General features: G+C 44.0%; 1 protein-coding gene across 1 annotated transcript in view; it reads right to left on the bottom strand.

Moving 5' to 3' along the window:
• LOC112965139 (syntaxin-binding protein 4-like) overlaps positions 1 to 26,917 on the bottom strand; it is a 38,620-nt gene extending 11,703 nt beyond the window's left edge. Inside the window, exons 1-10 of the mRNA XM_026063887.1 lie at positions 26,851 to 26,917; positions 19,915 to 20,010; positions 19,059 to 19,128; positions 17,552 to 17,626; positions 9,406 to 9,491; positions 8,427 to 8,547; positions 5,029 to 5,170; positions 4,727 to 4,833; positions 4,142 to 4,295; positions 2,446 to 2,518 (exon numbers count right to left, since the gene is read on the bottom strand). Of these exons, the coding sequence (XP_025919672.1) occupies positions 2,446 to 2,518; positions 4,142 to 4,295; positions 4,727 to 4,833; positions 5,029 to 5,170; positions 8,427 to 8,547; positions 9,406 to 9,491; positions 17,552 to 17,626; positions 19,059 to 19,128; positions 19,915 to 20,010; positions 26,851 to 26,917 (991 nt within the window). The remainder of the gene's footprint in view (positions 1 to 2,445; positions 2,519 to 4,141; positions 4,296 to 4,726; positions 4,834 to 5,028; positions 5,171 to 8,426; positions 8,548 to 9,405; positions 9,492 to 17,551; positions 17,627 to 19,058; positions 19,129 to 19,914; positions 20,011 to 26,850) is intronic.
• Between the last annotated feature and the right edge of the window lie 355 nt (positions 26,918 to 27,272).

The following is a 27,272-nucleotide window of genomic DNA, read 5'->3' as shown; positions in this document are numbered from 1 at the left end:
AGCTGCTGAAAGCTAGTTCTTCAGGTACCATTTTCAAAGCTCAAATGGCACAAAGCACAAATCCTATTCCCATGCTGTGGCACCCGTGGTCCTCCATCACTGGAGGAAATCCCATCTTTTTATTACAGTTAACCCTTGTCCATAACAAGCTGTGACATCCTCTGGGAAAAGTATTGCAGAAAGCGTTACTCACTCAGGAGCTCCCCTGCCAGCTTCGCCAAAGGCGCAAGACAGCTGCTGCGCTGCAGCCTTGCTGCTGCCTYGGGCGCCTGCGCCTTCACCCTGAAGTCATGAACTCCGCAGTACTGAGCTCAGTAACGGAAGTCCTTTTCATGTCAACAGCACAGGATCTGCCCAAGGACCAATTTCTTTCACCTGCCTGGGATCTGATTAACAAATATGCTAAAGCTGCTGCTGCTCAGGAATTCAAAGAAAACTCCCRCTGTTCAGACTCAGGGTGGGGGTGGGTGGGTGGATTTTCAGAAATTTGTGAATGACATGAGCACGCAAGACTTGTTCAACAAGACCATTTCTTCTAAATCACTTGAAGACTTCTCAACCTCACCCTCCTTGACTGTCAGGGGCAGAGACTGCACACGAGGAAAAGGCAACAGGAAGCAGCAGAGGTGTGGCACAAGCATAATCCTTCTAATCCTGGCATTCATCCGCTCCACTAATGCCAGTGGCTGGGAAGCAGGAAGAGGTAATAAATGGGTTTCCTGGACTGGCCACCAACACTTTACTGTGCAAGTTCAAGGGAGAGCTCTTACCCTTTGACTCACGGCTAATCGGGATTAGTGCCACATGGCTTTGCTGTCAGCTCTAAGCAGAGATATGTCCAGGGTGGCACCCTCAGACAGGCAATCACGGCTCCAAACTCCAAGCCTAGCCGCTGCTCTTTCAAAGACAGTTGTCTATTTTCATGAATGACAACACTGACAAAAGCCTTCTCAGCATTTCATCACATAACTTGTGCAACAAAATCCCCTAGAGAAGTCACTGATTAGGTTATTGCTATTTGCTGTATGGTCTATATGGCCCAGGGCTTCGTTCACCCTCACACCTCTGTTTGTCAGTGGTGGCTACATAACAGCCCACCCGAAATCAAGGTTGCAGGATACTAGGGGTTGTGAGGACAGAGACAAAAGCAGTCCTGTCCTAATGTCTTCACAGTGCGGACCACAGAGACAAAGGCCAAAGCAGCTTGAAGGTCCCAAGGTGAGAAAGCACATCCCTGGGAGGAGAGCGCAGGTTGTGCGATGTACACCCTGTCCAACACACAGTTCAGCACTTTGTTGCAGAGTCTATATAACTGGGATTAGTGGGAGATGTCGGTAGTAGACAAAGTTTACCTTGCAAAGCTCAGTCTTAATCTATCCCCACATCCCTGGCTAATCCTCTGGGACCTTAGATGGAAATTACAGCATAGTTTGTGGATTCACAAGCAAGGCCAGTGCTTTGGCAGTGCATGGAGGAGCAAGGGCTTTCTGACTTGGGGCCACAAATTAGACGTGACCCGCAAATGTGTGAAAATGGACTGCCCTGCAAAGGGCTAACTAAGATGTGGTAAGAAAGCCCGTCTTTTCCCTTGGGCGGATGTAACCTTCATACCACAGGGATATGTGGTATCTTGCTGAAGATCATTTCACAGGACACTGGATCAGAGGCATTAACGCTATTTCTGATGATTCCTAAGGGAACTGTGAAGCTATGCTGTGGTTAAAGTTCACCCCTTTACCCCCTACCAAATCTTGCTGCCATCCCATCAGGAAAAGAGAGTAGGTCTATTCCACAAAAGTTAAGAACTGAGTACGCGACTCAGAGCATGAGGAGAAAATACAGCATGAAAAGGTAACGAAAAAGTGAAGCTTGGAGTAACAAATCTGACTTAATTACATCAGAAAGCAGTTTCCCAATCTGAACTGCAGGCAGTCTTAACGTGTGTAAAATACCTGGAGTTGCCTTGTACGTTACAAGCATTATTAATTGACTGTTTTTCACAATAAAAAAAACATCCTGTGTTTCCGGGGACCATTCATTTCCTTCATAAAGGAATGTTATCTGCAATGAAACCCACTGGATGCAAGTCTGATGAGATCTTTGAGGGAGAGTAAAGACAATGCTGCAAATGAACCACAGGCAGAGAGCAGAAAAAGTGTTGTCTCCCATTTCTAATCCTCTGACTGCCTTAGCAAAGAATTTCGCTACTATGAACAAACCAACATGGACATAATTACTGCCCATTAATTAGTTAATGCCCATGAGTAAGCCAGGCTGCTGCCTTCCCTCAGTCCTAGTGGGTTGAGTCTTATTATCACATCATTAGATTCCACTATAACGGTATAAACACTGATCAAAATTAATTTCATCATCTTCAGCACTGAGGAGCTGAGGCTATAAGCGTTTGTCACCTACACAAACAGAACAATGAAGCAAGACTCTTACCTGAGACAGTGAGCTCTGGCAGGCAAGTGTCTGGTGACAAAGGCGGCACAGGAAAGAGATTTTCGTGCCTATTCTAGAAAAACAAGACAAAATGCCACAAAAATTGCTGAGCAGAATCTGATGGTGTAATATAGGGAAGAAAATAGAGAAGTTCAAGAGACACCAACCCAGTTGTCCCACAGAGTCACCCTTGCATAAAGAAAAAAGGCACCATGCACACCTCCTGTGCAGATGGGCCAAAAGAGACTCCAGGGATTTCTCTAAACTCTTGGCACAGGTCCATTCCCGAGTCTTTTTAAAATCCCATCGCACACAGCAAACTCAATTCTGTAACTGTAATTGAGAGTCAAGAATGAATTTGACCTTGTGCGTTTTCTCCACAGAGATTTTCTCTAAAGCCCTGCATCCAAAACATCAGTGAGGTCCTGATTCAGATCAGGACCAGTTGCATTATTTTTCTAAAACACTAGCAGAATGAGCACAACAGGAAGCTGCGAGAAAGTGCCCGCACTTTCTTGAACGCCAGATCTTGGCTAAATTACAAGTAAGAGGAAAAAGAGTGACAGTGTGGATAAGCTGAGGATCACTGAGACAGTACTTCCATAGCTAGCAATTTATATGCAGATAGAGACCTGGGATTGGTGCTGAGCATTTACAGGCACAGGCAGTGTAAGAGTCTGAACACATTCCCTAATGTGGAAGCCTAGATCTTATTAAAAGTTATATCTTCTAATGGGAGAAAAGGAGAAATTTAATTCCATCCAGCAGTATAATTTCATGTAGGTGCTCAAAATTATACAGGCACACATTCTGCTGAATGATACAGGATCTAACTATAGTATTCTGCTATATATGCAGGCTCAGGTTGACTTCATAAGCACACCTCCAGCCAGGTACCCCCAGAGAAGACATGTATTTGGCATCTTTGCAAGTCCATGTCTCCAGAGGCTCTGGAGAGAGACTTTTCGTGAATTAGGCTTGTATGAAAGGAATCTCCACCTAGCCTTCCCTAAAGGAAGTTTAGGTGGCAAAGGGCAGCAGTTACACCAGGCATTGCAATAATCCAAGACAGAAATGACAAATACAATCCAGCCATGGGCCTAAATTATTATGAAAGGTGTGGAGTTAAATCTCACCTCACCATGCACAGTTCAAGCACTTGCCTCTGCAAATATAGCATAGAGCTAGGCCTCACAAGGGAATAAACCTGTCTTATCATTAGGATAGTGAAGAACAGAAGTAGACTGCTTAAGAATGTTGTGGATTCATCCTCACCAGAGGTCTTTAAGAACAAGAATTGTTCCTGCCTTTGGGTAGGGGACTAGATCAGACAGACTCTTGAGATCCCTTCCAGCTCTGTGATTGGTGTTGAATGAGATGTAAGTAGCTATGTGCAGAAGGGGTTTTTCCAATCTGAGACTTCTGAAACAAGTCTGAATGCAGGCCCTGGAGATAAAACTCCTGTCATTACCTCCACAGATCCTTTGCCATCTCAAACCCAAGACAGAATGAACAATATTTCAGATATAAAAATACCTGGCTCTAAACAAGAGTAAACATGGCCATGTAAATCAACATTACAGACCTTCCATAGTCCGGAAGGACCACCACAGAGTCCCTAAAAAGAGGGTTTTCTGATCAATGAAGGAGATCACAGTATTGGTGTCTGTAGTCTTAGATATGAACTTCAGCCTACCTCTGGGGACCTCACATGGACCTTCAATCTGCAGGAGCTTAGACCATTTCCCACAGCCTTTGGAGGCGGCGACTGGTTGTTGTTATGAACTGACAGTCCGGGATGTAACCGTCCCCTTCCAGGAATAAAGGCCACTTCTATGTTTCCCTCATGTCTTAAACAACAAATACAGAACATTTTATTAATGAAAAAAAGCACAATTTACATTTTCAGAACTTTTATGTCAGTGTTTTTTTCTCCAGGATAATCTCACTTAAACCCATGTAATCTACACCAGTGGAGCAAGATCTCTACCAGATGTGTTGCTTATTTGAACTTAACTTCCATTGCAGAGTTCTTACTGGGGATGTTCACAAGGACCAAATATTGGGAAGGTCTGGATTACACTTCTGGATGATTCATGCATTCAGATTCCCTCATCTGACCACCTATAAGAACCATCTTGAACCATCATTCAAGACTAACATGCCTGATGCTTCTTGAAACCAAAAATTGGTATGACATGAAGAGTCTCTGCCTAAGACTCAACAGCATCATAGCAACAGCACCATGATGATGATGATAGGAAACATGATACATGCCTACCTGAATTTGGTTTTTGCAATTATTTTTCTGGCCTCTTCATATGTGCTGCCCACCAAAGAATCTTTATTGATAGCAATTAGTTGGTCACCAGGATGGAGCCGRCCATCCTAAACAAGGAGGGAGAAAGTCAGAGGAATGGAAAGGAATGTCCCTCTGMCCAAAGTTTTCTTCTGCAATACAAGTCTCCATTAGTCCATGCAGTCTATTATTCATCTCTTCTTAGAAAAGCTGCTTCAGAACAGCTACAACTTCTAGGAGAGGCTCCCATTGCAAAGTCACTGATGGTTTCCCCACTGACTTACCTTGTAACAGTCACCATCTGGCATAAGCTCTTGAACATAAATCATGGGGCCATCAGGCCTGTTAGATCCACCACTGATTGTCAGCCCTAAGCCGGAGGACTTTGCTATAGAGATGCTCTGGATTCCCGATTCAATGGAGTAACTGCAAAGGACAGATGTTAGCAGGTGACTCAAGGGTGATCTGGTTTATTTCCCATGTCACTGAACAAACTCTGCCTGATTTTCATTCTGAGTATGATCCTTCTAACTTCTCCCAGCCTTTTCTCCCTCTGCATCTTTTCTTCCCCCCCATCTCAAAAAGAGGGGATAAGGACTCCGGTTTCTTGGCAGACATTGTTTAGCATTATAAATGTTTGGCTTGCATACTCACAAATGCTGAGGAATACTTGCTTTCATTTGGAAATTAAAGAGAAAAATAAAGGTTTAGCCAGTGTGTATTTGGCACCCTTGTTTCTGTAGCCAAAAGCATGCAAAAGATTGATGCGACTTTTATTCAAATCCAGCTACACTTGCCTAGATCACTAGACAGCATTCTACAGATTGGTCAACTATAGCAGCCCTTAGAAACAGGCAAAGTGAAGCTCAGGATACACATCTGAATTTGTCTCAGCCAAGGTTTGGACTCAAAACCTTGCAAGATACCATAAGACCTGAGCTCCTAAGCCTGTTTATAGCAATAACTACCACACTGATTTATTTCTATAGCACTAATACTAATGACTCACACAGTCATGGCTCAAGGACACTGCACTGATTGGTACTGCATGGAGAAGTAACAAGGAAATCAAACACTACCCTCAAAGACCTTCCTGCTAAACAGGACCCAACAGGCCACCAAAACAGGGTCATGGCAGGTGGCTCTGTACGGGAAAGAAGAGGTAACAAAGTAAGAGAATTTGTAGGAGAGCAGAGACTTCACTGACCTACCCAAAGGCAGGTAAGACTGGATAGGATAACAGCAGAGGGAAGCTTCCAAGAAAGATTTGATGGGATTCTAAATGTGGATGAGAAGGTTTCCTCTCAAATGGGGCATGACACAGGACAAAGAGCAGCTGTGCTAGGAGTGTGAGCAAGGAAGTTACTGAGCTTCCATTAATGGCAGAGCAAATCCACATAGCAAAGGGTCAGGAACCCTTTCCCCTCATACCTGGCTGGTTGTACCTGGTATTTCTCTTTCACATGATATTTTGATAGCATCCACTCAAATAGTTTGCAGCTTCCAGTATCCTTTGTGTTATCTGATAACTTAGGGCAGAAGATGACCATGCATCCTGTACCTCACAATGACATTAGTGTGTAACCACTACCCTGTGCTTCTCAACAATACCATCAGCAATGGTCAGACACGACAGAGAAAGAGTAACCTACTGCCAGCACCCTTCCAAACTAGCAGCAGACCCCTGGGAAAGCCACCAGGTTATTTGGAGCAAAGGGGCTTTATTAATAGACTATGCATCTTAATCTTATGAAAAACGTCTCCAAAATAAATATTCTGGGAAAATACAATAAGACATAGCATTAAAATGCTGCATCCAAATCAAAATATCAAATATTCTATCTGTGGAGAGACTGAATCATATTCAAGTCACATTGCTTAATGAGATGGGAGGACTTCAGATAGCATCGTGATSAGACACCACAGTCTAAGAATTACACATAATGAATGGAACAGCAGAGAGCAAAGATGCAGCAGCACCGAAAAACAGGTGGAAGCAGTTGAAGTTTTGTGCCTAGCTGTGCCCCTGTGAACAAGGAATGCTCACAGGGTCCATTTTGGGGCCTGCTGGGAAAGGCAAGGAGGGTGAAGCCTCCAGGTAAGAGATGGCATGGCAGCAAGGGCTGGTACCTACTTAACGCCTTCCAGCCAGATGCAGACATAGACCATGGCTGCACCTGGTCTAAATTATATCTCTGTAGCCTACTGCCAACACTCTGCACAGTCAGTGATTTCAAATGGCTCTTGTTTCTCCCAAGAAGAGATTACTTGGGCCTGGCTATTCTTTGGTATAGCTCCAACCTGAAGACACACTGAACATAGCTGAGTGTGGCAGTGCTGAATAAAGATCTGTCAGGCTAGGTCCCCTCTAGTCTAATTGCAGCATGAAGGGGGTTAATTGTGGAGCAAGGATGTCTAGTTTATCCAAACCAGCTGCCAAGCAGATGAGCTGGTCTCTGCTCTGTAAGGGTCTCTCACTTTATGCAAGCAGCTTAAACCTCTGGTGCCAAATATTTGTCCTCTGCAAATCCCTAATAAAGAGCTGATATTTAGCATGTGGCACTTGTTACCTGCCAAGAGGATTTAGTGTGTCTGCAGTAAGGCCTGATTCTCTTTASCAGTGACTTGACTTGTTTACACTAGCAAAGGAAGAGAAGCAGCAGCAGGCCCYGGGGACTAATGGTCTCAATTCCAAGACAATTAACACCCTTCAAGCTGTCCCTCTTGAGAAGGGCAGCCCCAAACACCCTGGAGACTAGACTGTGTAGACAACAAGCTCTGCCTGTCCAAACCTCTGATCTTGTGAAATATGAAAGGGACAGATGACCACATGAACACATGTACTCTAGAAAGTGTTCTAGACACAAAAGGATGCAGTCTCTGTAGGCAACCTCTGTTTACACCAAAGCAAAGGGCAACTGAAGTGTTCAAATTTAGGGGGTAATGCTTGCACTCTTGTTGCACTGATGTAAATGTGTCAGGAGCAGGGCAATAGAAAATGTGGTCCAGAATCACCTTCTGAAAGCACCAGTGGCCTCACAGAAACATTAAGCTTGTGACATAGTTTAAAAAGATGATATGTACTGTCCTCTCAGATGGCTGTAAACTATGGCTTCTCCCAACTTTTAGAGGGGAAGAACTTGAACAATTATATATTTAACCACATTCCAAACATATTGACTGTCTAATGGGGGAGCTTTTCAGCTCTTGGGGCACTGTGATGCAAACACATTAACAGTAAGTCATTATGGTGATATAATGGTGTAGGAAACATAGGGTTAAACAAAGCAATCATTCAAACACTGGAAATATTTACTGGATCTGTTCCTCAACAACATTAGATATTCAGTGATCATCTTCACGACTGACCAATAGTCTGGAATACCTCCCTTTTTGCTGAGCACATATAGAAACTTCTTAAACAGCATACATTTTAGAAGAGGGTACTCTACACTTTATGAAAAATAAGGATCTGGAAGCCAAGCACTGAAACAGTCCAAAAAGCCACTATTTAGCTGCTCACTGAAACTGGTGACTAAAACCTTTGAAAATCATGATTGACACCTTGCCCAGGCTTTTGATAGCAGACCATAGTTATTACTCGATTATGAAAAAGTTGTACAAAAGAGTCAGGCCAGCAGACAGGCTGTGTTGGGTCTGCACTGTGTGATCATGTACGTACTGTGAGTGAGGAGAGTGTGCTGAGTTTCCGATGAATGGGCTGTGAGAATTTGCAGGGCTCAGTAGCAGTGGACTCTGAGAACGTGAGGAGGACCCCGAGGATGTACTTTCCAGATATCGACCTGAATAGCAAAGGCAGAATCAGTCCAGGTAATTCAAATATTCCAGTACCACCCTCTTACTCTATTCYACCACTGAGGGTTGACACAATTTGCATAGCTCTTTATTTGGATGAAAAACATGTGCTTGTTAAAGATATCAGTATATTCCTCATGTAGAGGACATTTTAACTCCTTGAGATAATCTCAGCTTTTGACTGTTATCTCTTTGCCAGTCTCACCTATCTCTTCCATAAGGGGAAGGGTTGACAGTCTTTTGGTGGGATATACCAAGCCAGAGAGACACCTTTGCCCACACACAAACATGATTTGATGTGCTGGCCAATGGCTTAGGTTAACATTGTTGTGCATCTCTGACCATTTCCTGATTTGCAAAAGAAAAATAATGATCATTCCCCACACTGAAATGCTTTGAAGCCATAGCAGAAAGCTGCATTTGCAGAGATATGCATTGTTCTAAAGTTACCAGTCCAGTATTACAGTTAAAGAGGAGTTCAGGGATCTGGAAAGCTGTTACGACTCCAATTCATTCTCCCTTATTCACCACAAGGAAGTCAGTTTGCTTGCTTGGCTTTTCTCATTTTGCACAGGCACTACTGGCCATACTCAGCTGCTCTGCATCCTGGGATGCATTGAAGTGCTTCTAATAATGACAAGCAGGACTTTGCTTCTTTCAAACCTCCACCCAAATACATACCACAGACAACAGTATCTTATCAAATCAAAATTCCCTCAAAATAGCACTGGGATAAAGAAAGTTATCTTGGCAGAAGGATAAAGGGACTTCCAGTTTTCACACAGGGGCACATCAAGCTCTGGCAGCTGTGGTGCTGACACTGCACATCAGAGATCAGTACTCACTTCCACCATGCAGAACAGGAGAACTCCGTGCTGAGCCTGTATTGCTCTGAGAGCCAAACTTCTCCATCAGCCCGGAGAACTCTCTCCTGGAAACAAAGACACAATATAGTCAGCTGCTGCTCAAAACAATTTCCTACCTGATTGTAATGATAACAGTGCCTCTAATGGTTTTGACATACTAACCAAGTTTTAGAGGTCAGATTCTCTCCTGCAGTAGGGAGCAGACAGAAATTTGTCTTCCTAAGGATAGCCCCCCCTGAGATTTCAAGAGGTTGTTAAGGTTGATAGTCAACCTCATGGCAGTGCAGGATTCCTATGATGGGCTGGAACTTCTGTGTACTCACAAGGGACAATTCCCTGACCCAGGTGAGCTGCCTCTTGAAACACCCCTTCTCAGCCCCTCTTGCCCCTGCTACCCCTGAATGCCTTCTGCAACAGGGAAGGGGCATACAAAAGTTCCAGCCCATCACAGGAATCTTGCCCTGCCATGAGGTTGATTACTGATCCCCTGAAAAGTTAGCTCAGTGCTCAAATGCTTCCAGATTGAGTTTGACCACCTTATAACTGCCCAAACTTGTTGAGCCCCCAGTGAGCTGTAAATACCTGCACACAAGAGGTGCAGTGCTTCATGACCTTCCTTGTGCCAAAAGAAATACATTGAGTTCTTAAACCATTAAGAACCACCATTAACCATATTTTACCAGCTCCCGCATCATTTCTCTAATCCCTCTTTGAGCTGCCATGAGAATCTTGCATCCGTTTTGAACAGTAGGCTTGGAAGGGGGATGCCATGTTCCGATATCAATCTCACCCAGCTGTGCACAGACTTGTGGTCACTCTTTTACTCATCCCTTCTGTGCCAGCCTCCTTGGAAAATGAGGCTCCCAGGAGCGCAGTTCTTCTATGTCTGTGTATTCCTCTCCCTTCATAACCCAAACACTTCCTGACACATTCAGCCACTTCTGAGAGAGGAAGGCCTCAAAGAGGACTAATTCCTTACAGGTGTTGTTAAATAAGCAGCCAAGCAGGGGAGAGAGACTGTAAAAGTGTTGCTTCTGTGGCAATGGTAACAACATTAGCTGTTCGCTTTTAAGACACGAGGGAATCCACATGGGAAAAGTGCCCTCTATGCTACAGCCACAACAAAAGCCTAGTTATGAGCGGCAAGCTCTCACACTTGACAGTCAGTCAACCTCAAGACATAAATCTGTAGGAAACCAGACAAGGCAAAGTTTCCTCAGCAAGGAGACTGCTCTTGCATTGTTAGCACACCAACAGACAGATGTTTTGTATTATTGGCTAGATGAGAGTCAACAATATTAAATGGTGGATGAATCATCAGCTCCTTCAGTTCCTGCTGGAAATGCTCCCAGTAATTTTTGTCTTCCCATTAACAACCAGCTCATTAACAAACTTCAAAAAGTAATGTTTGCCTTATCTAATATTGCCATCAAATATGTGCCTTATTCATCCCATTTAATGCTAATTTTACATCCAAGTATCACATGACACTTACTGGAATGCCTTGGCAAGTCCAAATATTTTGTATCAATGCTGTTGTCTTTATCAACTAAACCCATGACCTTAAATAAAGACAACTTCTTTGTTCAGAAACCTCACCTTCTACAAAACTATTCCAGCTAGCACTTTCATAGTTTTAGACACTGAAGCTATTTGTAAAAGCACTGAGTAAGTGGAAGAACAATATACAAAGATCCAACAGCAATAGGACAGCTGCTTCCTGTCCTCTGGTTTCCTTGGCTTAAGCATTGGACGGATCCTATCCTAACAGATTTTTTCCAATATTCCAGTAAAACTTTTCTCTTTATAGAGGTTATTCAGAATCCCATTTCAGTGGTAACTTATGCATTCACAGACCTATCCCTCTATGACCTCTTGTAATGAGGGGTCTAATTTGCTGGAATTTGATTAGCAGTATGAGCTAATATATTATTTCCAGTGATTACCTAGCCATCAGCAGGTGGGTTGTTGTTTTGGGCTGGGCATTTTTTTGGTCCCCTGTTGTTACATGTTCCTCAGATGATAATTCAACAGAGCAAGGAAAAGGTTACGAACTAAAAACAATGAGATAAAAAAATCTCAGTAAATGGAAATGCAGCTAGTCAAGCAGCTCTTATGTTCTTTATGCAATGCAAATCCAATCACCAGTCAGGGCTGTCAAGCTATTTGTTATAAACAAGGGTAAGTATGATTTGGGCATTCTCTGTTGTTTACTTCGTGTCATTAAGTTCATCCACAAAGTGAAAAAGTATTTATTGTTATTTGCTCAGGAGCCTGGACAAAGAGCTTTGAGCCTACAGGCGCTTTGCAAACTGTCCAGCCCATCCTTTTGCTACAGGGATGGTGTGACCAACTGGCAAGTCACAAACAACCATCTTGGCTCAGTTGGGGCTCGCAGTATTGACCAACAAAGCAGGAGCCAAGGACAAAATACATGACTAATTTGAAGTACGTGCTTATCCCAGCAACAAGCAACAATTTCTCGTATGAACCTCCCAAGAATCAATTTTGTCCTCAGCATTGTGTTTGGAGGAATTTTTAAGTGGGCAGATATTACCCAAACATTACTGATTAATGAACAACGACCCTAGAGGAATGCTAACAAATCTTTCTTTATGCTTTCAGATGCTAAAAGACTTCAAAATTCTTCTTTAATATTTAAAATGTGACCTTATTAAAATATCCCAAATTGTCAGGTCTCTGCAGGGCTAAATGCTCAGCTTTACTTCAAAAATTTTTTGTGATGTTGTAATAGGTGGAAAGTTCATTTTAACAACCACTTCTCCAGCTATTTTTCATTAAGATACAGAAATCTAAGGGTCTGGAGGATCCCTGTAATGAAGCTCAGGTTTGCTTCAGCTAGACCCATGGAGCGGAGGCAGAGTTTGCCAGCAGCAGCCAGCTGTAGGCTGACTTTACTCCAGACTAAGCAGGAGGGGGTCAATCTTTCTGCAGAACATTGTTGTTTTATCTCATAATACCTTTTGGGCCTGCCCTTTTGTTCTCGGGAGAACAAAGAGTGAATCCTACAAAGGTTATGTGGCAGCACAGTGTCTGGAAGCCTCAACCTCTGCACTGCAGATGGGGGAGAAAGAGCAGTCTGTGACACAAGATAAATTAATAGCTTGTTTCAATAAACAAAACCTGCAGGTCAGTGGGAACTGTAAACCCTAAGCACTGCAAGCCACATGCAAACAGCAGTCATCCCAGAAGCTGATTTTCTCACACACCCAGTACTCTCAACTACAGCATTACTGCCTCTCTTTGGGTAGGTCTACACTTGAGGCACTGCAGCTCCATGCCCAGAGCCCGACCCCAGCTCTGGCAGCAGAATTGCCTGGAAACGGGGCTGCACTCACCTGGCAGAGTCAGAGCTAGCTCACGCCATGCTACCACTGAGCTCTCTAGCCCCGGCTATACTGGGCAGTACATCAGGCCATTGCTAGGGTTTGTTTTTTTGTAAATGCCTAGGAAGCAGTGATTACGTGTACATCTCTGCTTTTGTTTAAAAGGATACATGTTTTTCCTCAAAGAGCAGCCTATGATCCTGAAATACCTGAGGCTTGCAGGATTCAGCCCCAGCACAAGTCTAAGTTTAGCACTAAGTGCTCAGAGACACAATCAAATGACTGAAGCTAGTTCCTAGGTATTGCCTGAGCCACCGCCACTGTCACACAAATGGAAGGTAATTCAGCACTTTTGGCTCACAATRAAAAGGGACCATCTTGCATTTGCACCAGGCTAAGTGTGGACTTCAGTAACAGCCTCTCTGCTAATTCCTGGATATTGATCAACACAGGAGGCTTTAGCATGTGTGAGCCTGCCCTGCCCACTTGCCAATACTGCGGGGGGGGGGGGGGGGAAGGGGGTAAAAAGAAAAAATAGGAAACTGGGGAGAGATTAGAAAAGTAATGTGCGAATTAAAGATGCAGCACAGAAAGAAAGCAAGATGTCCCTGACACACCTTCAGGTCTGTCCTCCATGGTCACTCACTAAGAACAAAATCCACTCACTCTGCTTGTCCTCTGCAAATGTCCAAGAACACACAAGCAACAGCATGGAGATCACAGATTTAGCACCGAAACCAAAACAAGAAGAAATAACCCCACACCACAGCCTTGCAAATGGTTACCATACTGGGAAATATGGAAATACAGGGAAACCCTGTCCCTTGGCAGGAACAGAGGGAAGGTTGTAATGGTGTCATTCAGTCAACTGTGTCATGATGTTAGAGATGCCTTTTGTAATGAAGGCTGAGTGAAAGAAAGCAGCCTTATTCGCTGTTTCCTGGATTTTAGTTTTGATTGGATGTAAGTTTGTGTAATTTGGAAATTGTTCATGGTAAAGAATGCAGTACATTTACCCGAAAGCAGACTACTACTTTTCTTATTTCTTCTGATGCAGGTCTTAATACAACAATAAGTTTTCACCAAGGTGACTATGCATACTGTACGCAGAGATGCACTGAAATAGCATTTTATCCTGCAAGTACAAGGAGGTAAAGCACAAACAGGCTTTCTCTCAATGATAAACCTGAAAGACTAGGATGATATCTATGCAACTTATAGAAACAAGGAACTATTGCAACTTGCAGGCTGAGAACGAATAAACAATAATTACACACATGCAGTAAGTTTATCCTCATTAGCTAGAGATGAGCACAGACAAAATCAGATCCAAACATCTTCCAAATCTGGCACATTAAGCTCTAAACCTGAATTTTCTGCTTCAGACCCTAGCATTACTGTAGTTCTCTGCAGCATGTCTGATGTGACAAGCTGAAAGCATGCATCTTATACACACTGGGACTAAGTTCTATTAACAGCACAGGCAATTTGGGCCTGTAATTAACTTCAAGAACAAATAATAGCATTTAAGTCAAATTCACCTAAGGGCAGCCACAACAAAATGCTACTCAACTGAGTCACTGGGAAAACTGGCAAGCAGGTTGAATGTTCTTTCAAATCCAGAGCCATCACATTTCACCCTCCAGAGTACCCAATATCACAGCTACATGTTCTGGATTTATGAAGAAAACCTGCATGCAAACATCTGCAAATAGACAGACTGATTTATGCATCTCCTAGCGTGATTCCTTTGGCTTGCATGTCACATGAGCTACTTTGCTAGACTGTATGAAGGTACAAGACTGCTCTCGCTTCATTTGAGTTAATGGTGCAGCAGCTCCATGGATATCACTTCCATTACTGACATTCTCTGAGAAGTCAGAAGGGAAGAGGATAATTGTCCCATGTCTGTCATAGCAACAGCTTCCTGAAGGGTCCCTTCGTACGAGCACCACGCTGACATTAACACCTGGGCTCAGAGGAAGACATYCTGAGAAGATCAGTTTTTCACTCCACCCATTCGAAGGTGACAAGATGGCAAAGCCAACGCCAATTTGTTTGGACTGCCAATAGGATAGTCCTGCCTTGCTTCTTATTCMCACCAGGGCAATTTTAGGCTGAGAGGGCAATGCAAAAGGCCTTAGAGTAAATGAGAATCAGGCTSTCCTCATTGCCCACAAGTGGCCAAGTCCCTCCTCACTTAAAACCCAGCCAGCAAAGTGCTGCTGGCCACAGCTACATCCATGCCAGCAGGCACTCCTGACCCTCCCAGGGACAGAGGGCTGTCTGCTTGGCTGAGCTCAAGGACATTGTTAAAAGATAATATGGAATCAAAAAAAAAAATCTAATAGGAAAAAAAAAAAGTAAAAAGCAGAAAAATCCTTCCCCCTCTTCCATAGCTCTTAATCCAGGAGATATGTATTTGTGTATTAAACATATTGTGAGATGATTATGTAAGTGAAATCTCTGCAAATCTTTAAAAAAAATATTAAACTGATTACTTCCCCACTCTCCCTCTGAGTAACCTTTTGCAGATTTAACAGATAACCAATAGCAAATGGCGGCCAAATAAATTGTTTAAAGTTTGGTTGCCCTCACTGTCTCCAGCCGATCACTTTACAACAATCTATATCTCACGGTGATTGGAGGCTCYGTTGACAGATGCACAAAGGAGCTGTAGCTGCAGACAAAGCCACGCATGCATGTATTTTAAGAAACATCTGCTGCAATTTAAGATATTAAGAGGCATGTTGAGATGCCTGAAAAGCTTGGAACAGTTAAACRTGGTAAAGGCAGAAAACCTGCTTTGGGGGCACTGCCTGAGAAACAAAATGTTTCCACAAGGAAAATGGGTAAGTCCTGCTTCTGATCAGCCCCTGTGGGGGTTTCCAGGGAGTTGCTCAGAAAAGGAAATCCAGCCCCCTCRTGGCATCCGGTTCTGATCACAGCCCCGCACAGCAGACAGTGCAAGAAGCCCACTACTATTTCCTCACCTAAAGCAAGGAAAACTGTTCACAAATGGGATGACTGCAGCACGGAGAACCGCAGTGATCTGTGCAAGTTTACTCAGACCAAAACAGCCAAATTCCCAAGTCTCATTTGGATGATTTAATCACTTCACTCAGTGCTTCCTCAGCAGCTGACTCAGGAACTCGCAGGTTACTGTAATAATTTGAGATGTTATTTTTCCTTGAAGGGCAGAATAGAACTAGCTAAAACCATTAATGCCAGATACTTCTCTCAACAGAATATAACTGCATCAAAATTAGCCTTATCTCTTTCATTACAATGCTCTCACTGTTCTGCCAAGGCAATAATGTTCCATAGCCATTGATGGATAATGAATGAAACCATCATCTCCAATCCTATGGGGTTGTGGGAATATTGAACAAATGAATGTCTGATCTTAAGCCACCCACGTTCAGTGCAAACCTCTGTCCCACCAACCTCCACAGGCCTCTGTGCCAGCCCTCTGAGTTGCAAGCCACCACTACACAATGCGGTGCCTGTTGGTCTGGCATTCTGGCGTAGAGCTGATTTTTCCTTTGCAGCCTTGTTCTGTCTCTGCTTATCAGGAAGCAGCCATCAAACCAAGTCCTGTTGCCTCTCATGCCTGGAAACTACTAGCTTTTGCAGTCATTTTGCATATGGGCTCTGTGCAATGAGCAGTTTTGCTCTGGATTTCACACTTAGCATAAGCTCAATTTCAGACCCTGGCTGCCTGCCCACAGCTGCCCTCTACCTTAACCCACTCTATTTTCAGTGGTTCCTGGCGCACCTTCCAGACATGTATTTTTATTCAGAAGGGACAGGATGCTGCAGTACATTGCATCAGATACCCCAGAAGATGTAAGCTGAATACAGTTAAAGGATCTCACTAATCCTGCAGCTTGGTTTCTATAATCCTCTCCTCTCTCATGATAACCTCTTTGTCTCACACTCAGCTTAAATCTAGCCAGGACAGAACTGAATTCTTTCCTTCTCCTTTCAAATCCTCCAACTATCTCTAGAGAAAGCAAGATTTTCCAGGAAGCAGCTGGTGGAGAGGTTTCAGGGAGAATCTGACCTTCCTCTCTGGGAGAAAGGAATTCTGTGGGAAGGTAGCACTCTAATTTCTAAAGTCCTTCCTAGGCCTTGAAATTTGGAAACACATCCAGGTGAAAGACCACCTTAGCACAATGTATCTACCTGGAAAGGAAAGGGATGATCCTGCTGTCCCTGTAGGTCTTGATCCAAATCGCTCTGCAGGATGTGATAAACCATAGGCATCTCAACACCACATGCCACAGTGTGGAAGGGGCCTCCCCACTGCCTGTGACAGACAACCCAGCGGCGATGCTAGTGCTGCCTGGGGACAGCTCTCACACTGTGGCTAAAGAAATGCGTGTGAAAATCTGCTTAGCGCCTGGATCCTCCACGGACCTGATGAGTTGGCTGGGTTGTGAGCTAGGTCTGCAGCTGGGAGACAGTGACTTTGTTTCTGTTCCCGTTACAACTTCAGAATGTTTCCACTGTTTTAGAGTTAATGAAGACCTTTGGCCACCTTCACAGGCTTTGACTGTGTAAACTGCAGTTCCCGTCCCAAGTGTTGGTAGTGGAAAAGGAGACTGGGAACTGAACAAAAATAGCATCTATGCACATGAAGAGAAGAGAGGGCACATGGCTCTAACACAGCCACAGCCAGAGAGAGAATGAGCCTGGTTAGTTTAATGGCAGTCCAGCCGCAATTGGTGCCAACAAGTCCCACGATTCCCCTTAAGTGTATGACACCACCTTACCTGGCATCATCATCTCTGGCTATAAGAAGGCGCATGTGGCTGGTGGCAGATGCTGTTCTGAGGATATCCACAGCCCTGCAAGAAGACAGGCAAGAAAAAGACTGTTTGTGACATGTCAACACTGGGTTACAGCAATGCACCACCAAGCTCATTCACTGGCATGTCAAAGCTCACGTCAAACTCAGCAGTGAGCCATGTCCTGGGCAAACCCTAAACAGCAGCCAAATGACTTTTTTTGAGGGAAAGGCCTCTGGCAGACCAAATATCTGTTAAACAGCCTTGATTCCCTTGCCTGGCAGCAGGGTTGGAGGGAAGCTAAGTCACTGCCTGATTTTCCCACTTCTACCCTAACTTAGAAGTTCCTGATAATAAAGCAAACCCAGAATATGTTCATGCCAGCAGGCAAATACCTCCCAGCACACCTCTTCCCTCTGAAGGCTCCTTCTCAGAGACATCCACTGCTTCCAGGTTCAAAATACATGTATCCCAGTCAGAGTCAGAGGCAAAGCAGTGGAGGTCCACTGGCCAGACAGAGCATCCCTGCCTGACACAGCCCCTGTAGCTGCAGAAATGTAATAGCGAACATCCTCTATCAAAAAGAGCAGGTTCTAGGGATTTGGGAGCAGGAGAAGCTCCTTGTGTTGCTTTCTAAAGATCCATCCAGCTGTGGCACTTTAAGAGCGACATGCAGAAGTGCAAGGCAACCAGTGGTTTAGCATAATATTTAAAGGAAAACTGGTGTCCCAAAAGCGTAATGCTCATCTAGATCAATTAACTATATTCTTGGCACTGAGACAAGGGGCTGAATTGCAGCTCTGGAAGGAATCCCCTGAGCGCAGCAGCGCTACTGGGCTTATGTATTGGCTAATCTCTTGTGTGGCTGTGAGCAGAGGGGCTTGCTGGGAAACAGCAGCAGATGGAGTGGGGGTCCTATAAGCCAAAGGGGAATAGCTATAAGCACTCCTCTACAGCAGTTCAGGGCTGCGGTGTGGCTCCTGATGAGACATTAAACACTACTGCAAAGTCAAGTAGCTTGCAGAAATACTCCAGTGAGTGTCCAGAATTGAAAAGCACAGAGATGATATAAAGCATGAAGTCCCCTCCCTACCCCAGCACAGTGCTGGGCTGGAACAGTAACTCAGTTTTGTGCAATGTCTACATATTCTTACAGTGCTGAGCATGGAAAGCTAAAAGATATTGAGAAGATGACTATTTCTGCAAGGAAAGCTGAGGATAGATTCAGTCAGCATTCCAGAGCCATATATGAATTTTTCATAATACAGTTTGGGTTCCCTGGTCTATTTTTATATAGAAACTTTTCATTCTGTAATAGTCCCATAACACAGCTGGCTCTTGGGAACAGTGCTGGATGCAGAAACCCTTTGTTTACATTAGGGCATGGACAAAGCAATGCACTGGTGCTCTTCATGCAACCCACAGCCTATAACCACTTCACAGAATTATACAAACCCAACAGGAATGCAAAGTCTCTGTTTGGATATGGTACCTCTCACTTGTAATTCCAATTAGGGAATCTCCATTGACCTCCAGGATCTGGTCTCCTGGTTGCAGGCGACCTAGGAAAGAAAACTAATGAATAGAAACTGCAGAAAATACAGCTAGAAGGGACTTGAAGAGGTTGGGAAGTCCCTCCCTTTACCAAAGACAGGCTGAAATATGCCTAGGTCATTCCTGAGAGATGCTTATCCAACCTGTTTTTCAAGATGTCCACAGATGAAGTTTCTACAGCCTCCCTAAACAATTTGTGTCATTGGCACAGTGCTTCCTATGCTGTAGGAAGGTATGACAGCAAATACAAAAAAATGCAGTAAAGCTTTTACTTGATTTAATTTTTGAGGTCAGGTAGAAAACCCATGAGTTTCACCTCCACCTGTTCTGGATTTATTTTTCTTTATTAGATGAACAAATGATGTTGTAACATTTGAAAAATCTTTTTGGCTTAAGTCATAAAAGCTCAGCTCTGCAGACCCTTGCCTAATACCGACTTATCTGAAGTTCAGAATGAAATCAATGGTGCAGGCCAGATCAGAGCAGAGTTTGCAAAAGGATCTCAGGTCATTTTCAGGCTACACACAATTAACACCACTTGGGAAAAAAGAGGTATCATAAAATGGAGAGATCTTTCTGAAGCATGGATGTATCTTGGTTTAAACATAGTGAAGTAATCATCTAAATGCCCTAGAATCCAGATGGAAGGTGGCTGTCAGACATTACAATGACTCCCCACTGCTAGAAAACCTGGGAGGAAATGTCTCAAGTGTCCAGTAACGCAATGTATAAAATAAGTACGCTCTTTTCTGGCTTTTCTCAAGTTGCAATATTCTCCACCATGTTTAACTCACCATCAGCATAAGCAACACCTCCTGGTAGGATCCTCTTGACATAAACTCCATATTCTTCTCCTGTGAGCTCCTTGATACCACCAATTACCTTAATACCTACAGAGAGAGAAATTACCCTATTACACAAAGGCATGAACAAGCGTAGTTTCCATGGGAGAGTGCTATTCTGGGCCATCTCAGAGGGAAGCAACCTCCCACACAATTCCAAGACGTCACAACAACAGTGTGTGAGGGCAGTCTCTGACATCCCTTCTTTTTATTCCACAGATTTCACAAAGCACAGAAACACAACTGAGGAATGTACACTTGGGATGGCATCACCTCCTTATGTTTTCAAGTGTATGGGTAAACTGTGCAAAAAGGTGATTACAGACATTTGTTCAAGCATGACCATCAGAATCACTAATGTGCCTTAACTGTTTTATTAGCTTCTTTTAGACATAACCAGTTCTTGAATCTATGACTTGTTTTCGAAAGCATTTGTGGGATATCCTGCATATCATCTGCACTAAACAAGCAGCAGCAACACACTCGCATCTGAAAGGAGCTCTGGCAGCAAGTGAAGCAGCAGAAACAACGGGATGTGGCCAGTGACATGACACAAAGGCTAAAAGCATCTAATAGCATCTGTTCAAAACAACAACTATAAAAAGTTTCCAAGAAATGTATAGGCAAAGAATGTGCACCTTCCATCAACCAGAAAATTCATCATCTGCAGTGAAATCAGTCACTGACGGGGAAGAATTCAACTCAGTCACCAGCTATGGCTGCTTCAGCCTGTGCTCATGTCTCTGATGAAACCAATGAAATCCTGTCATAGGAAACATTGCTGTGGACAAGAGTATTTCCTGAGAGCCAGGAGTCAGGATGCAGCGATTTTTAGTGCTCTGCTACTCTGAAAAACCCTACATTGSCACAGGACAACTGGGGCTCTGTAACACCATCCATTGGAAGTGGTGCCTGAGACAAACTAAAACCTCCAAAGCAGCGTACGTCTGTATAATGCTAAATTAGCCTTTTCAGACAGACCCTCTTTCTCATCACAACAACGTGGAAATACAGCAAGCTCCTGTCCAGTAAACTTGCAGTAGCCCACAGTCCCTCGGTGCAAAGGTGAAGTGCAAGTATAAGCAACTGATGCTTTGAGACATCTTTGCTAGGGGCTACCAGCACTGTGCATTCACCGTTCCAAATGCTCCGACTCTCCGTAGCTGACGGGACTACGGTGCACTCGTTTTCTCATTGCAGCGCAGAATTACATAAGCTATCTGGCAGGAAAAGGCTGAGGAGACTTACTTGCCAGGGGCTCATTAAATCCTGCTTCCATGATCCAGGCTGTGGACAGTAGGATTAAAAAGCCTGGCTTTAATTAACAAATCTTCCCAGAGACCCGCTGATCAGACATTTTGCTGTTCTGAACATGAGGCGAGAATGAGGGCACCCTGAGGACAAGCAGCACCACAGAAAGCAGTAGATCCACTGAGAAAGGGTCACTTCCAGCACTGCCTGCTTCAAGCCAGATAACTTTCTCCCCTGACAGCTCCCTTGAACTTTTAAATCACTAAACATCTTCACAGGACACTGGAAAGTACGGGTAGCAACCTCAGTGTCACACTAAGGAGGAGAAAATGGTGTTTCTGAAGGCCCCACAGAGACTCAGCAACACCATTCCCACCAGAGTGACTTCTCTGATGGTCTATAAAAACTGCAGGCCAGCTGTGTGCTCAGAAGTCTGACTTGTCCCTTTCCCTAGAGGTCAGAAGTGTCCCAGGTGAAGATTTAGTCTCTCAAGACACCACACATTAAAATTGGAATTAAAACCAGATTGCCATAATTTTTTCATTTCATTCATGTACACACCAGTCCCTCGCTTCTTTTCCCAAACGCAAAAACCCAATGCCATCCCAGTGATGGTATTGCATTCCTGCAATATTGCATTCCTGTACAATATTTTGATGCAATCAAACACCAACATTCTTCTCCGCTGCAGTCTTAAAAATTCCACTCAAATTTGAAACACAGTCCAGAAGAGCTACCTTTTCAGGCCATTGCAAATTGAATTCTCACATCCTGGTTTGGGACTAATGGAGCACATGGCTGTCACTGTGCCCTTTGGGCAGGRGTAGAGATGATGAACCACTGGTAGTGCCATATTCCCAATCTGATACCATGTCAAGTATGTGTTTGCAAGTGTCACCAGTAATGAATTCATTGCAGATTATCTGGTAGTGCACAGAGATTATTTTAATGGCTTATCACTTTTTTTTAAGCTAAAAGGGACTATTACTGTAAGAGTTTCAAGAAATAACAGGAAGTGCATTGTGCAGAACACTAAGAACTGGCTGGGTGAGGTGACTGTGGAGACGGGACATGTGGTAACCAGGAGTACCGGAACAGCTGAACACCTTGAGCTTCACTGAGCAGGACTGGCCTGGCACATCTGGCACGTTAGGTACTTTTGGACTCCAGAGGATGATAGCAGTTGCATCCCCATTAGCACCTGAAGGCAGATGAAACTTCCTAGGAGTGACAGAAGCTAAAACAAACTCAGTCTGCTCATCACCAAAGATCCTCAGCTATAAATCCACTCAGCCAGTTTTTGGCAGTATCCGGCAGTGGACTCCTGACAGAGCTGGGGTGGCTGGTGGTGGACTTTATGCCATAAGCAGGTGTGAGATATGCTCACATAAGTCAAACGTGAAGAGAGACCTGGACGAGAAACCCTGTGGGGCAGACACTGAGACCAGGGACATGTTTAGGAAGCTCCTGGCAAGGGGATATTCCAACTCTACAGACAGGGATCTCACAGAGGCAAAGTCACAGCATTTCCTGAGGGGAGGGAGGACACTAGAAGTTATATTTAAGCCAGTGTGATGACTCAAAAAGAAGTTATACATCTTTCTACACACCTAAAGTAATTAGAAATTATAAAATCCATGAGACATCGTGTAAGATTTGGATCTCAAAATAATTGCAACTATAATATCACATACCAACGCAATGAGACCTGTTTGTGACAGAGAGGGTGGCTTCTGCAGGCTCCTCTCTCTAGGTATCAAAAGCAGTAATGACTCATTTCCCTTTTGTGTCCGCAAGTCAATTGTTATAATGGCTTAATATAGCTGAAGTATCTACTCCTCCTTTATCCCCAACAATGTCAGTAGAAAATCCGATCTTGTTAACTAAACTCAGTGATTACCCACAGCATTACTCCCAGACACACTCAAACTTTGACAGGGGAAAACTGACTTTGAATTCTCTTGTTGGCAAACAAACCTGCCCTCTGCCTCCCTCTCCCTGCCGCCCACCCGGCCCTCCCACCCACATCGTTCTGGCAGCAGAGCTGGGAACCTGCAGCGCCGCAAACTGCCTGCCCCTCCTTGGTGCGCTCTGCCCCTCCGCTGGAGTATTACACTAGGGATTCCCCATTAGGACATGAAAGAGTAGGAAGGAGTCATCCAATTCAAGGCCTCATCCAGACATGGGACATCTCACTTGTGCCACCAAATCTGAATCATCAAATTCTTGCATTGCTCAAGCCACAAGATTTCTAATCTCAAACATTTTACAATAGTAAAAAACACTAGTTCTGCATGGCTCAGAAGTCTACTTCTCTGCAGGGTTTTGCTCTGGTTATTGTTTGGAGCTTTTAGAGTTTGTGGTAGCATTCATGGGAGTTTCTGTATTTTATAAACACTTATTTCAACCAAATTTATATTTGGGACATGGTTTAGGTAAATAACAGTTCTTTAATTATCACAGCATCAAAGTCCCACCATAATGCTTATTAAGTCATACTTAGGACCAGATRATCTAGCCTATTTTGGATCTCTCTTTTTAATCTTTCCTTTCTGGCAAGGGTCCTGGAGTTGATGCTGTTGTCTCCAGGAGTTTCTCTTTTGCAGAATAAAGGTTTACAGGGGAATTCCAGATTGGATTGTAGTTTAGACTGACCTACACAGAGTTTGCATGAAATTCTTAATGATCCTTTAAATTTCTTTTCAAGAACCTTGAGCTGCACTGGGGCACTTAATCCTGCTCCCCCTAATGCCAGCGCCACAGTTCTCAACTTCTCAGGCCTATAATCTCACCTGCTCTTGGATCTCCATGCAGCTCTATATACCACGGGTCAAGGGGCATTCTGGCTAATCTGCTTGTTTAGCCTAACTGTAATCATCTCCGGTAGCTTTGAGGATGCTTGGCATCCAAGCAACAGATATGTGGCATGGTCCAGAGCCTCAGGACTAGCAGCAAGATCCAAAAGCCTCCTATTCCCAGCTTTGCCTCCCAATACAGTGCTGCTGGCATATTTGCATTTTGGGGCCATCTTCCCCATGCAAACTGAAGACCACAGTGGTCACTCAGCTTTGTAAACACTTCTCAGGACACTGCTAGAGGAGAGCTGATGCTTGGCTTTGGTCTGATCAAATCAAGTGTTCAATCAAGAGTGGTTCTGACCTGCTGTGGGTTTGTGTCCCAGTGCTGGCTCCATCAGCACTGTGCAGCTGTGCCTTGCTCCTCTCAATACACAGTGTGGAGAGGACTCCTGCTTTGTGTCCAAGCTAGCAATGTYCAATTACATTTCCCTTAATCCCTCTGTTGATCTTATAGTCCCTGCCAGGTTTTTCTGTCTGGACAAAGGGACAGATTGCAGGTGAATCACTCTGCCCTGTTCTAAGAGGATGAAGGTCAAGATAATGGGATCTCAGTGTTTCTGAGAAATACTTCTTAATCAGCACTTCCCTTTGATGGCTATTCTTTAATTCAAAGTTCAGGTTTAGGAGCTGCCAGGTAACCTCTTTGAACTTTTGCTGAGGTTCACATGTGGGTTTCCATTTAAAGCCACAGAGTAACAGACCTGGGGCCAAACGCTGACCTGCCATGCCAGCATGAAGTGGACTGATTCTACTTTAAAGAAACAATGTTAGAACAACACCAGGTTCTGAATGTAAGAAGCTAGCAGCAAACACAAAGGCTCACAGGTTCAAAGGTTCACAGAGGCTTCTTTTTTCTAGAAYATATTGTGCACACTGCAGGACCAGCTAAAATCTATGGCAGATATGGAGCTTCTGCAAGGACTTCTCTGTGCTAGATTCCAAGTAGAGAAGGATGATTTTTGGAGGACTACTGCTTATTTTGGATCTTTCATGTCTCCTAAGAGTACTAAGAAAGCTGATGATGGCATTAGAAAAGCCCTAACATTACAGCCTACTACAGCATGTTGCAATATCTTGCAAAGCCCTTCCCTGCTTCTGGCCATAGAGCGGTGAAAAGAAAGAATATTGGGATCCAGCAAGGTGTCTCTCAATGGGATGCATCACCTGTGCATCTCTAAGTTGCAGCCTTCAGCAACAGCCTTGTCAGACTTGTGTCTCTTCCTTTAACAAGCTAATCTAATCCATCAGCTAAAATCCCATCAACTCAACCAARTCTACCTCTGGAGATTAAAATACCACATTCACTGAGCAAAGAACTTACTCTGAACTCTCATATACCTCATGAATAAAACACAGGGGGAGAGATCCTACCAAAGCCATTCTTTGGCAGCAGAAATCCTATTTACCCAGTCCAAGAGTTAGAAACATAGTCAATAATTAACAAGTGTTCTTAGTTCTCAGAAAACCTAAACCCTAACTAATGTGTGAGCTTGTTTCTCTGATGAGTTTAAATATTCAGAATTAGCAGTTCCTAAACAGTCATCCAAGGAGCAGTGACCCTGCCAAGTGGTCCTCAGCTGTTCTCCCAGACTATCATCTACACTTGCAATTTTAATTTATTGATGAGAAYGCATGGTGGACCCCGATAAATCCTGAGCACAGAAAGTGGTTCACGCACTACACACTTCTGGAGCAGCTGTTGTGGAGGATCTCAGTTTTGGCAAAGGCTGTGAAAGAGCATCTCTATTTATACTGCTGGATTTACAGAGGTCAAATGAGATAATACACCGGATCCTTTTGGCCCTAAATTTATGGATCTATCACTATTTCTCCCATTCTGATGGATATGACCATCTCATTTTTCTCTTCTTTAATGGGTAGAGCACTTTGAAAGGAAGTCTGACTCACTCTGGGTTCACACTCTTACCTGTGGATGAAACTTTCCAAACAGATTTTGTTTGCTCTAATACACCCAAGTCCACAGGAGAGCCATAGTGTGCTAGTTCCAGCCATCAGGAACTGCCTCCTGAAGGGGTGCTTCAGGCACAAAGCCTTGCCTATGGAGCAAAGCAGGAGCACTGGGCACGCAGCTCCTGTGATACTCCTTTGGGAAGTGCTTGGGATTCTCTTGAAGGGATTTTTTTTTTTTTTGGAAAGTCAAAAAGACTGAAAAATTCTGAAAAGACTTTTCCCCCTAATTTATTAAAATTCCTTGAGAGGAAATAAACAGGAATTTGTGATTTACTCYAAGCTGGCCCATTTTATGCCAGCTCAGGTGCCATCCATATGGCACTTAGGTGTCACACAATGTTACTTATAGCCACGCTGCTTTTGACAGCTCAGATTGGTATTCACATTAGTCAGCCTGGCTGCACTTCTTGACTGCTATCACTCTGAAACTGCAGCAATGGGAGGAATACACAGGCACAGAGCCCAGCACAGGTGTGGGTTCCTTTCCACCTCTCCTAGGACCTTCCAGCTCCCAGAAATCCTGCTCAAGGAAAGGGCCATCTTCACTGAGTTCTTGTGCAATTCTAAGCACTGCAACTGCTTGTAGTAAACACAGAATTAATCAGGACTTTGACCTTATTTTAACCTCCTTGCCATGAAAGCTGACAGAGGCTTGACCAGCAGGCAGGCACAAGAAGCAGTACTTCTGCRAGAAGTCAGACTTCAAATAGGAAGACGAAATCATGACATGGATGCTGGAAATTTGGGGGGCTTGTTCCAGTTTCCCCAGTGCACTAGGATGTCCCTTGCATAAAGGGGCACTACTCACCCAGCCCGTTTGCGCAGTCGTAGAAATCAAAACAATGCACAACTCGGTCCATTCCATATGGTCCCATGAGTGTCCTGGGAGAGAGGAGACATGTCTTTCACAGGCTAAAATAAAGAGATATACACACACGCACAAAAACCAAACATGCACACAAGCACTCCCTTCCCTCCTCCCTAGACTTGGAGAGGCACAGTCCCACATATTAAGCCCATGCTGGCAAAAAGCAACCCCCCCCCCAGCTCCCTCCTCCAAATTTACACAAATCAATAAGAAATATGTGCAAAGATGGACATCATCTCCACCCAGCAAATCTGATGGACCTGTCTGATCTGTTACCCTGGATTAATGGGGCTGGACAGCTGTCCAGCTCCATATAAAAGGAGATCAGAGCTTGAACCAATATTCCAAGAATAAGCCAGTTT

This window comes from Apteryx rowi, unplaced genomic scaffold (assembly GCF_003343035.1).
Source record: "Apteryx rowi isolate R43461 unplaced genomic scaffold, aptRow1 scaffold_202, whole genome shotgun sequence".
NCBI lineage: Eukaryota > Metazoa > Chordata > Aves > Apterygiformes > Apterygidae > Apteryx > Apteryx rowi.
The sequence above is the reverse complement of the archived record's forward strand: the minus strand, read 5'-3'. Positions and strand labels throughout refer to the sequence as shown.